At 39.7% G+C, this 13,226-nt stretch overlaps 1 protein-coding gene across 2 annotated transcripts in view; it reads right to left on the bottom strand.

Moving 5' to 3' along the window:
* The window catches only part of dennd2b (DENN domain containing 2B), a 64,442-nt gene that overhangs the window by 43,639 nt on the left and 7,577 nt on the right, over positions 1-13,226 (bottom strand). For both annotated transcript variants that reach the window (XM_080434309.1, XM_080434308.1), the window contains exon 2: positions 4,466-4,564. In XM_080434309.1, coding sequence (XP_080290435.1) covers positions 4,466-4,539 — 74 coding nt within the window. In that variant the 5' untranslated portion in view covers positions 4,540-4,564. The remainder of the gene's footprint in view (positions 1-4,465; positions 4,565-13,226) is intronic.

Raw genomic sequence — 13,226 nt, 5'->3', positions numbered from 1 at the left:
AACCTGTTCACATCTGCCTTTTATAGCGCCACCAGGAGGCCGACTTATGTAAAACATTTTTTTTTATATTACTCCTTCCAATTTTATCCAAATGTCACACAAATCGGTACACATGATCTCCATAGTCATGTAATCAAGACGGAGGTGTTTGGTTTTTCATATTCCATCCTCATTGGCTAAGATTGACACCAAAAGTTTGCAGTAGTGGCTTGTTTTGAACAAAATTCCGCAAATAATGAACGCACCATCCGATTACGGTCAAACTTTGCACCCACATTCACACTACGTTGAGGAACAAATGCCACCCTTTTAACATTGGCCTGTTATAGCGCCACCAGCAGGTCTAATTTAGTAAAACAATTTTTTTGAACAAAATGTCTCAAATCATGAATGGAGTGGCCGATTGCCGTGCAAGGCCTAAGAAGAAATGGCACCCTTTTCACATTGGCCTATTATAGCGCCACGAGGAGGCCACAATAACCTACCTGACCTGGCGGAGACCTGTGCTCCGAGGAGCACTTTTTCTAGTTTTTTAAAGAGCCTTCAAGTGTGAGATAAAATAGGTAGTTGCGAAGGTGCGCTGTACAGCCAAGCTTACCATGTCCATGTTCAAGTTGCTTTCGATAATTCAATGGGCTATAGATTGCCTATAAGGTACAAGCTCATAGACCTATTCTCAAGTGTGTGCTGACTTCAAGGATTGAAGGAAATCCACCCAGATGATGAATGAGCACTGTTGACAAACTCATAAGCTAAACAGTTCTTTACTACCCTGTAGGGCGGAAACCCCTATTTGTATTTTGTTATTAGAATCGTCCACAGGTCTAAATGGGTTAAAATATTCTAAGCATCACAACTATATTACTCATCCAAGGACATAAAATACAGAATCTTGTCAGTCAGTTTCAGCAAGGAACTGATCTGAGTAAAGAAGGTTACTGATGATAATGACCACTTTGACCAGTATCCTTATTAAGGTTTGTTTGTTTTTCTCTTCCAGCAGAAGGACCTGGCCACTCAAAATGTTAACACAAACATGCTTCAGCTCACTATTAACAGTTTATAGTCAAATGGGGCCATATTCCACAATATCAAATCCTCCTTACAGGAGCAGGGAAAGTCCTATCACAGAATTGTTGAAGAATCAGCAGCTGTACTTTCCCATGAATGGAGAAAAAAAAAAGAAATGAAAAGGAAAAACAGCTGTGAATTGATCCCTCTTGGAAAGAAGTTCTTCAACATTGGCATAATTCTCAGATGTCTCACTTCTCTTCTCAGAACAGAACAGAAAAAAAGATCTAATTTGGGACTATGACAGACATAGAACATCTGATGACATGTGGCATCAATCATCATCAACCGCACCAACAACCAACCTTCCCCTATCCTAGATGTAGGCCTATCACAATTATTTGAGATAATCGCAATTATTTTTGCATAATTGTATCTGTATAAAATCATCTTTTGAAAAATGTTGAATGCATTTTCAGATTTTCAAAAATAGCTTAAACAGCAGATCTACAAGTAGTAGGGGGTACTAAGCACAAAAAATGGCCAAATCGTTACGCGGCGGATAAAAGCATGAAATTTGATACAGATGTCCCTTGGGTCATCCTAAAACATCCTAGAAGGGGTGCCCAAAAAAATCTTAAACAGGAAGTGAGTTATGGACAAAATTCAAAATGGACACCTAAACTGTTGACCGTTGACTCAAAAGACACCAAAATAATCTCCAAAAAGCATAAAATTTGGCACATATGTCCCTTGGGTCATCCTAAGACATCCTAGAAGGGGTGCCCAAAGGAATCTGAAACAGGAAGTGAGTTATAATTGAAAATGGCCGCCTAGTGTTGTCGATTGACTCAAAAGACAACTAAAGAATCTCATAAAAGCATACAATTTGGCACACATGTCCTTTTGGTCATCCTAAGACATCCTAGAAGGGGTGCCCAAAAAAATCTTAAGCAGGAACTGAGTTATTGACAAAATTGAAAATGGCCGCCTACAGTGTTATCCATTGACTCAAAAGACAACTAAAGAATCTCATAAAAGCATACAATTTGGCATACATGTCCCTTGGGTCATCCCAAGACATCCCAGAAGGGGTGCCCAGAAAAATCTTAAACAGGAAGTGAGTCATTGACAAAATTGAAAATGACCGTCTACAGTGTTGTCGATTGACTCAAAAGACAACTAAAGAATCTCATAAAAGCATACAATTTGGCATACATGTCCCTTGGGTCATCCTAAGACATCCTAGAAGGGGTGCCTGAAATTATCTGAAACAGGAAGTGAGTTATTGACTAAATTGAAAATGGCCGTGCCCGTGTACAGTGTTGACAGATGATGCAAAAGACACTCGTAAAAAATAATCTCATATAAAAGCATGAAATTTGGTACACATGTCCCTTGGGTGATCTGAATGCATCCTAAGGGGTGCCAAAAAAAGTTTTAATAGTCTCTCAATGGAAAACACTCCTCCCACACGGGCTGCACTGCTACAATATTCAAATCGAGCAGCCAATCTGGCATTTGGTCCAGAAGCCTGAAAGCTATGTAATCTCTACCATCTCCTGACAAATATGGATGGATTAAAGTCGCTGATTCGTGGACACCTTTATGGACACTCTTGCCAGAGGCTGCTTAAGTTTGTAGAGAACTCAAGTGTGGCTGCAAAGCTGAGCCCTTCTGTTCGAGAAAGTGTAGATGCCGGGACGCTGGGTTACCTTGCAGAGCATTATGCCAATGTGCTGGTAATTGCGAAATGGCACACATGAATACATGTAGTTACTAAACACTAATCACAAAAAAACAGTAATGATCACGAAGAAAATACATGAGAAGATAGAGTGTAAAACAAGCAAGAAGATGTAGAGTGCAAAATAAATAAGATGCAGAGAGTAAAATAAGAATATGCAGAGTAAGATAAGATGCAGAGTAAAATAAATAAGAATATGAGAGTTCAGAGAGTTAGATAAATAAAGAAGATTCAAAGAGTACAATAAAAAAATAATGCAGAAAGTAAAATGAATAAGTGATGTAGAAATGAAAACAGAAGGTAGACTACAAAATACGGCAGGTTATGCACTGCATAACCTGTCGTATTGAGTCTGCATAATATGCAGACTGCCATGGTCAACTGTTTAAACAGCCATTTAGAATTTATTCAACATGGTCCCTTCCTAAAAAGTTTAATAAACAAGCAAATAAATAACCTCTTCTAGGATATATTAAGAAGCACTCAATGTACGTACCAAATTATACACTTTTATGACGTCCCTTTATGTTTTCTTTTGTGTCAACTGCTTTAGGCGGTCACTTCCTGTTTAAAACCTTTTTGGGCACCCCTTGTAGGATGCGTTCAGATCACCCAAGGGACATTTGTACCACATTTCATGCTTTTATGAGATTCTTTAGGTATCTTGCATCATCTTTCAACACTGTAGGCGGCCATTTTCAATTTAGTCAATAACTCACTTCCTGTTTCAGATTATTTTGGGCACCCCTTCTAGGATGTGTTAGGATGACCCAAGGGACATATGTGCCAAATTGTATGCTTTTTGGAGATTCTATAGGCTTTTTGAGTCAATCGCCAGCACTGTAGGCGGCCATTTTCAATTTAGTCAATAACTCACTTCCTGTTGAAGACTTTTTTGGGCACCCCTTCTAGGATGTCTTAGGATGACCCAAGGGACATGTGTGACACATTTTATACTTTTTGGAGATTCTTTAGTTGTCTTTTGAGTCAATCGACAACACTAGGCGGCCATTTTCAATTTGGTCAATAACTCACTTCCTGTTTCAGATTTTTTTGGGCACCCCTTCTAGGATGTCTTAGGATGACCCAAGGGACATGTGTGCCACATTTTATGCTTTTTGGAGATTCTTTTGTTGTCTTTTGAGTCAACGGTCAACAGTTTAGGTGGCCATTTTGGATTTTGTCCATAACTCACTTCCTGTTTAAGATTTTTTTGGGCACCCCTTCTAGGATGTTTTAGGATGACCCAAGGGACATCTGTATTAAATTTCATGCTTTTATCCGCCGCGTAACGATTTTTCACTTAGTACCCCCTACTAAAGCTCACAATGTATCCATCGCCAGCTAGTGAGCTTGTAGATCGCCTATTTCCACAATTTGCTTTAAATATTTTGAAGGAATTTTTGAAAGTATAAAATTATTATATGGCCTGTTTTGGCCGTGGTGCATTATTTATTTTGATTACTGGTACTGGTCATTGTCAGTCATTTCTTTGTATTTTTAAGTTATTTGTCATATCTGCCCAGTACAGTATGTGCAATCTTTGTTTACAAAGGCAGCCCAAACAGAAATGTTTTTTATATGTTGAATGTTCAATGCCCAAAACACAATTCAATCATTAATCACAATTATCTGTATGACAATGAATCATCAACTAATCCGTCATGATTGTGACAGCCATACTATCTAGATGCTGATGTCACTGACCTGTCTGGGGTGTCTCGTTGAGGTTTAGCCTCTCCTGCTCCAGGCGCAGCCTTGGAACTCTTGTTGGCAGTCATGATTGCCTGCAAACCGCCCACTCATCTGATGAAGGGACACAATGGCATGAAACATAAGGGATCGCGTTCACCCCAGACAGTACACATAACAAGACATACATGGCCATTGTTTAACTGCAGGATTTCAGACATTTAAAGACCTTGAGCTGACGTTGCAAACCATAGCTCCTCTGAGGTTGTTTTGACTTGTGTGTATATTTGCCATTAGCAATCTACTAATCAGAAGATTAAGCTGTGGGAATGAAGTGTGACTGAAAATATCCTTGAAATAGGAAAGTAGACGATGAAAGAAATGGGTCAATCTGTAGCTAACAGAATATTAGGCCATAACCATGACAAATATGGACCCTAATCCAGAGCCATATCAAATATCAAATGAGTGACTTCACTAAATTCCTAACAGTTTGAGTAAACACAGTACAGCACACAGCAGAGGGGCAAAGAACTGTCATACAATCACTGTTGCTCTTAGAGCACGACCGATGCCAGAAGTTTCAGTCCGATACCGATATCGATTTTGGAGAGTCCTAGATCATAAGTGCAACATTTCATACTTAATTTGAAGAACGTAGTATTGATTGGAGTTTCTACTTCAGAACAATTAACTAGAATGTATTCTATTTAAACACTTGAGCCCTATTCAAAAGATTTCAAAATCTACAAGCTAGTCAAAATAAACGTCAAATAATGACTGATGTATCAACCAGACCGATATATCGGTCGGGCTCAGCTCTGGACACAACTAATCCTCCACCTAGCTTCTGTCCATTCTGATGTATGGGCATACTGTCATCAAAGAAAAAACCTCCTCATCAAACAACACAAATCGTTTGGTTGCTACAGTAACAAGTGAAATATTCCTGAATAATGGTGGGAAGTTGGACAACGATCCGTGTCTGTTGAAAAAGAACTGCTGAAAGTCTGTCTGTTATTATTCTGCCAACATCTCCACTAAAAGGTGGAACTACATTAACAGGAGCAGGTTCCACAGGTACACTCTTGAAGTGTACCTGTGGAACCAAAATTAGAGCAAAAAGTAGAATTGAGAATGATGCAAAGGGAAAAACAGATCAGAGGAAGTGCAATTACTTCTGCCAATATGAGGCCGAAGATATTAAATCACGTGTGTGTGTGTGTGTGTGTGTGTGTGTGTGTGTGTGTGTGTGTGTGTGTGTGTGTGTGTGTGTGTGTGTGTGTGTGTGTGTGTGCGTGTGCGTGTGCGCGTGCGCAGGTGCGTGTGCATGTTTTCAATAAGGCAGCCAACATTAACAGACTAGACTCCTCTACTGGTTCATGACATGTTGTCTGTCTTTTCCCATGACATGTGTTGAGCTAGAACCATTGGAAATAAAACAGTGTTTCTATTACAGACATGAGTTTTATCATCTGTATAGGAAAGTTGTGGTTTCGGTGCAACAGACTCTTGTGGACACACACAGAGTCTCTCTGCACAGTAAAACCCTAAGCGTTCATTTAACTCCGAGAGTGTACAAATGTTACGTTTATACACTCTTTGAGTTACAAATGGATAAATGAACACTGACTAACACTGTCTAATGTTAAGCAAATGGGCCATTACCTTCCTTTTGCTGTATAACATTTACAATCCTGTACCTACCTCAAAATGGACATCACATGATCTTAACGAACACTAATCAAGGTTGATATATTGTAGTTCAGTTGCATGTGAGTTAAACACCATGAGAAGGAAACCCCCAAACCGCAGAATTACTGTGTTAGAACACTTTCCTGGACAATTACAAAGACCTGCAATTAACAATTCCCTCCCTTAAATCCAAAGGCCATTGGCCTTGAAAATCACCTCTATCTCAATTCTCCATCTCTAAAAGGTTATGGCTTAGAATGAGGGTCAAATGGAGATCTCTCTAGAGACCAGAGGTGAAGGATGGGAGGGTGCTTGTCCGAGCTTCGCTCAGGAGCAACTTGTTTACAGGAAGTTGTTGTATGGACTATGGAGAAGGCAGCCAACCAGCAGTGGGACTGTGTCCTATAGAGACAGATGAGGAGAGAGGCAGCATTCCTGCTGTCAGCTATTTCCTGTAACAGTGGATGGCACCGAGGGGACATGGGGGGGCATGCATCTTCATTTTGATCTCACTCAGAAAACGGTCTGGTCCTGTTCTACCGGCGACCCAAATACTGTTCTTATTATCTGCCTTGAGCCTCAGAGGAAATGGAGCAGTATTAAACAGTAGCGCCTAATCCTACAGAAACAATATATACTGTACGGTACTGTACTGTATTGTAACAGAACCCGCAAAGGTGTGCTTGGTTTGGGCTTTTTTTCCCTACCTTCATGGCCATATCCTAGCTCATTGAGTGCCATTGACGTGTTTCACGTGTTTTACCGCTATGGCGCAACGTGCCAATGACGTGTTTGACGTGTTTTTGAAAAAATTTTTTTTAAAAAAAGCGCTTCCTAAGGGCGCGCTCCCACCGCACTTTTATTTTACCTCTGGGGCGGAATCTGCCAATGCTTTGTCAATGCAAATGCGTATTTTTTTCAAGAATCCACGCATTTGCATTGACAAAGCATTGGCAGATTCCGCCCCAGAGGTAAAATAAAAGTGCGGTGGGGAGCGCGCCCTAAGCACTTTTTTTTTTACTTTGAAAAAATCTCTGCCACTGGGACAACATAGCCAGAAATAATTCTGGCACTCAGTGAGCTAGTTACTTTGTAGAACTAAACTGTTTTTCTTTGCACTGTACTTACGTTACCATTCACCCTGGCATTTGTTGAATAGGGTTCATGCCATTTACTCTGATCTTGCACTTGGAACACTTAGAATTGGATTAAAGCAACCTGCCAAATGCCAAATTTGTAAATTGTAGATCACCACAAATATTAATATAAAACTAGGGCATGAAATATGATGAGGTACTAGACCTATTTAACATTTAGATAGAATTTTGACATTTATCATTTCCCACAGTAGTAGTACAGTAGTAGCAGTACGCTGAAATGTGTGGGTAATGGGCATTACAGTTAAAACAATGAAATGCATATGAATATTGTTACCTCTGTCTAATAGGCCTACCAGCTGCCACTTGGTCAAATTGAGAAAAAAACTAAACCTATAGTTTAGTTTTTAAGGCTATACATTTTGTATTTACTCATTAAAAACATATTGGACCATTACATCATCATATACACTAACTTTAGGGGGAGAAAACAGCAACAAGCTTTTAACAGCTTGGAAGCTGTCACACACTCTTATTACATCACATTTGAGATGAGATCAATTGTTATTTCCGTAATAAATTTATTGTCATTTCTTGTAGCTTTTAACTGCTTCGCAACAATGTGACAAGAAGGCCACAAAGGTCCAAAATGGAGTTTGGAGCATAAACACCAAGGCGTTAGCCAACTAACTTCCTGGCGTCCGATAGCATCTCCTTACACTAAATAACAAGCTATAAACAAGTATTTCCAAACAAGATCTGGAGGACCTTTGAAGCACATTCAACTAGACGGACGTAAGACAAATTCACTCTTGATATTGTCAAAACTCAATGCAAGTTAAACTCCAGAAGAGTTCAGTATTACGCCTCTGTCGTGTGCACATGAAAATCTGGTATAAAATCCTCAGTGTTCATTTAAACATTTGTAACTCTGAGAGTGTGCAAAAACTCTTACGGGTCCATTTGGTTACTTGTACACTCTCAGAGTTAAATTACCGGGGAAGCATAGTGTGTCGTTTTAGATTTTTGCGTTGGCTATATACGATATACGAGCACACAGCACGCCACGAGCTTGTACATCAGGTGTGAGAACTACTGATTTAGAAGGCATTCGTAGAATCGGCCTCAGGTCTTAATGGGTTAACACTGGGAGGGGGGGGGGGGGGGTTACGGGTTACTGTGGAGTTTAGTGCCAATGAGGGTGATTGCTCATGATACCATTGATAGATGTTGCCGTCAGATGTGGCATCAGTGATTGATTGGTAATAATAACACTAACTAATACAAGTGAGTGCAGGTCCTAATGCTTTACCTCAGGCTTATGATATACTGCTCTATAATAAGAAGAGAGTCTAATGTCTAGTTGTCTACTGTCTACTGTCTCATCCAGTCCGCTGTCTAAATGTACATTCTGCAACGTGTGCATTATAATGAGAATCAGTCGTGTTTGCTGAAGTACATTGTTGGTAGTCCTGTGTTAAGTGGATATTGTTTCACACAGTGTTAATTCAACTCTGAATGTACAAATGAAACCATTTGGTTTAATTTATACAGTCTCACAGTTACAAATGGATAAATTGACACTGAGGATTTTACTTTGTATGTGGCAATGTCAAGGGAAGAATAAAACACTAAATAGGGATTTTTGATTCTGACATGTATTTAAGTTTTTTTTTATCATCAGCACCTTTTTACTCAAAGCAAATATCACTTGCAATAGTAGATTAAAACCTTGACCAATTACAAAGAGATTTCCAAAAACATGTTGTGTTTTTGCACTAAAATAATAGCTTCATCCATAATGGGACACACACCTGACATAAGCCTGATTTAGAACAACCTGTTGACTTAAAACTGAACGACATTCAGCGTGACGTTATGAAAGATGGGAGCACACAACTCTTTTACATTTTAGTGCAGTCTCACAGCGTTTACATGGCTGACAACAGGATTTATACACACAAGTCCCTCAACAAGTGGTTTCCAAGCAACAGGAAGTGGCCTCATCATGGTTAAATCTGACCCAGCAATACTGAGCCAACGCTTTGGACCACTCCAAGGATTCATTCCACAAGTGTCTGTTTAAATAAATGCAAAAAGTGCTTTCCATATCGTCACTGTGTGCGTTTACATAAGGTTAATAGGTGATAGCTGAAGTAAGGCATAAGTAGTCCTCTATGTGTGGTTTCAGAAATCACTCATCATTAAAAAGATACATTAACCACTTAAGCCCAATATACTTTGTCATATGACGAATAGTAGTGAAAATATGGCTCGATCTACAAGATCGCAACATGCCACAAAATAGGACCACCAGGTTGAAAGTGGTTTAACTACCTCCCATCATTCACCACCTAACAGTGCCATTGACCATAGCCTGAGAGCTTGAATTCAAATACCAACTCCAGTGAACATTCATTGCCTGAAGAGAGGAGCAGGGAGGTTAATGAATCAAGAAGGAGCAAAGACTACAAAATGATGGAGCTAAAACAGAAAAGAAGAAATATAAACTTGTTAACATGTTAATGCTAATGGAACTTGAAACAGGAGAATCTTTTTCAGGATTTAGAGAAAACTGACAATAAGAAATTAAACCAAAGCATTAAAAAGCTATTTACATGCTCTACTTTTGCTAACTAAGATTTCTGACTGTGTCATGTCCATTTCCCAAAGGACTATGCATAATAACAGGTAATCTTTTGCTAGTTACAGCAGCACATTCAACATGTGAGATTAAAAGAGTGTCTCTAGGTCGGAGGGAGATGTGGGGGCTGGAATAGAAGGCCTCTTTGTACAATGTGTCCTTGAGAGGGAGACATCTAGTTAAAAAGTAAACCTTTTATCAGTTGTGTGAAACTCACAAATATTAGGCAACGCTTCTGTGTGTACATATCCATCCATAAGCAAAATTTAAACAAAAAGTGAATCTAGGTAAGTCCTTGGCCCTGTCAGATCAACAGACACACAGATCTACCCTTCACATGCAGGCATGCACTAATATTTGCTCTATCCATCAGAGCTCTGCATTCAACTCATTAAGGAATGCTTTCAAAGGGTGAAAGAAAAGGAGAGGGGTGGGAACACCTGGACATACTAACAAAGACGTTGTTTCTCATTCAATAAAGACTGCACACTTAGTTTGCATACTCCCAAAGTACAGCAGCTGGCACCTCTCTGGCACCTCTTTATTATTTTGATAAATGCAACACTGGATAATGGTGTAGGATGTGATTTCATTATGTTAGACTGTGTCACCGCAATGGACAAACATCCATTAACCTCCTGGGAAAGCTAGCTGGGTTCTGCTTCTAATTTCCATAACACACTTCATCCTGTCTGAAAAGCCGGCAGCGGCAGACACAATGCCTTCCAGAAGTAGAGTCTAATGTTCTAATTTTGGTTCTGCAGTCTGCTACACCTCAGCTCTCCAGGCAGACAGGTCCTCCGTCTCTGCTGATCAGCCGGCTGTTACCAAGGTTTTTAAACCACCACGGTACTCGCCTGCAGCCAAGAAGGAGTGAGCAAAAGGAAGAGTGATATCTTCTGCAAATTCTCAACTCTTTCCAGTCATCACAATTCACTGGCGGACATGAAGCCCACACACTGATCCAGGCCATTGTTTCGTTCTCTCCAGAAGGACATTTTTGTGCACTACAGACAAAAAGAGGTCTGAGCTCTCTGAATCCAACATGTTAACCGAGCTTGTGAGTGTGGGAGTTGAGTTACTGCATAAATATCCTGGTGCAGGGACTGAGGTTCGGCTCCAGACACTCAACCCCAGCATAATATGTGGTCCATATAAAAGCATTTACAATAACAGACACATGGGCTGCGCACGTGAGATGTACAGACATAGATTCTTCCATAAATGAGCTGTTTGTGTTGTAGAGAACATGCTGTATATGATACATTTTTGTTGATACTGAAAGTTTAATAACACAGGCCTTGCATCTGGATGTATAGCGTGTGTGTCCATCTAGCAGCCTATCACAGGCACACAAACTACACAAGACTGAGCACTTTTCTCTCTTTTACTGCTGTTTCAGCATGAGGGAAGAGGACGGCTTAACAGAATCCTGCTGGAATATGGCTGTTGTTTGGCAGGACTGGTACATCCAGTCCTTCAAGTGTTTTCGGGATAGGGACACCACAGTGCTCGACGTGTGACTGAAAGCTGAACATTGCCGTACCTGACTAATCCCTACATAGATACTGTAGTGTAGACTGAACACCAGGTATAGATAGTCCTTTTGTATTTTTTCAGCCATTTCCTCATGGCCATAGTGGCATATTTTCTGCTTGTGCAGTCTGCCTGGGTATTATGGGCATGCACAGCTGTGGAGGCCGGCATGTGGAAAACAGGCTTATGTCCATCTGAGCTGCAGCAGGGGGGCTAGGAAGCAGGGGGGCTAGGCTCTGTGTCACTGCAGCTGACTTCTGACACAGGCTTTGACTTTACAAGGAGATAAACTAGACAAGATGTACTCTTGTTAACCACTTTCTTAAAGCTAGGGTTAAACCTACCTCAAAAACCAAATCTTTTGTGGTACAGCAAGCGGCTTGGTTATGTCAAATCTCCTGTATTATAAACACATTTTCAAATGTGATTCTAGCTCTATAGAATGTTCCCATGTGTTTTAAGCCTTTCATTGCTATGATTAGCATAGCAGATGTTGAGCTAATCAATTACTCAAGGGAAATGCTGAGTGATCTCAACCTTCACCATGCTGAAAATTAAAAAGATAAACTATGCATCAGTCACTTTAATGTCTGCTATTTTTGGGCGGTGAAACCGCCCCTATAAGTGAGATTTGGAAAAATGTACATTTTCCTGCGCTGTGATCTGGGCCCAGGAAATGTGTACAATTATCCTGCGCTGTGATTGGCCAATCACAGTCTATTCAGGACTGTGATTGGCCAGTGTCACATGACACATGTGCATAGCCCTATATAAGAAACCATAACTTGAAAAAAACCAAAAATTTGTTTTTTTCAAGTTATGGTTTCGTCCATCATAAAGAGTGTTTCAATAAATGTATTTATCTTTTGTACATGATTGGTTGACTCCATTCAGTATTGTGATTAGCTAGCAAGACACCGCCCACTTCACACAGGGTGTGATTTTTTTAGAATGTTTGAATAGGGCTTAAGTGAAGAAAAGAAACGCTAGTATAATATAGCAAACTAGGGAATGTGTAAGGTAAGACACCTGATTCCCACAATCTAAAAGAATAGGCAAATTTTTTTATACCGAAAAAACTAAATTTTTATGGCTATAGCCTAAGGCCTGGAGAATCAATTTGTGCCAGGGACCCCCCAGAAGAGAAGATTTATGTAAAAAAAAAGAATGCTCCAAACATTTTCAATATTTTTCCAAATCTTTAAAAAATAGCAGATGTTCAAGCTCGCAGCGTGGCACGAAGTGACCCACTGTGAGGTTGTAGATCTGCTATTTTTGAATAGCCAACATATAAATAGATAAAGTGGTTAAAATGATTGTGATACTATATTAACTACTTTTGCTCGGACCCCACTTGCTCAAACCACTGCCATGGACAACAATACAACACTTTGAGCAGGTAGCAAGAAAAAAGTTAACGAAAATCAAAGCTGTAGATTGTTTGCTTAAAAAGCATCCATATTGCACTGTGATTTATCCATCATTATGTGACCACAATGATCTGATCACAGAAACTGGTTCTCAAGCTGCCACTGTAACTGTTCATATAATTTTAAACAACTATCAAACGAGGTGTTTAGGAGCCACACATGTAAATATGGAACAGCATTTAGCCATGTTCTGTAGCCTTTATTCCATCACTGTCTGTAATAGCATTACAGTATATTACTATAGCGTTATTAAAATTATTAAATTAAATTATCACATGATTTCTCCACAACTACCTGTGAGAGCAGCTATTTCCTCAGATCTTCCTCAGAATGTAATAACATAATTATTATTATTATTATGTCGGTAATGCTAA

This window comes from Gymnoscopelus braueri (assembly GCF_963280865.1).
Source record: "Gymnoscopelus braueri genome assembly, chromosome: 1".
NCBI lineage: Eukaryota > Metazoa > Chordata > Actinopteri > Myctophiformes > Myctophidae > Gymnoscopelus > Gymnoscopelus braueri.
The sequence above is the reverse complement of the archived record's forward strand: the minus strand, read 5'-3'. Positions and strand labels throughout refer to the sequence as shown.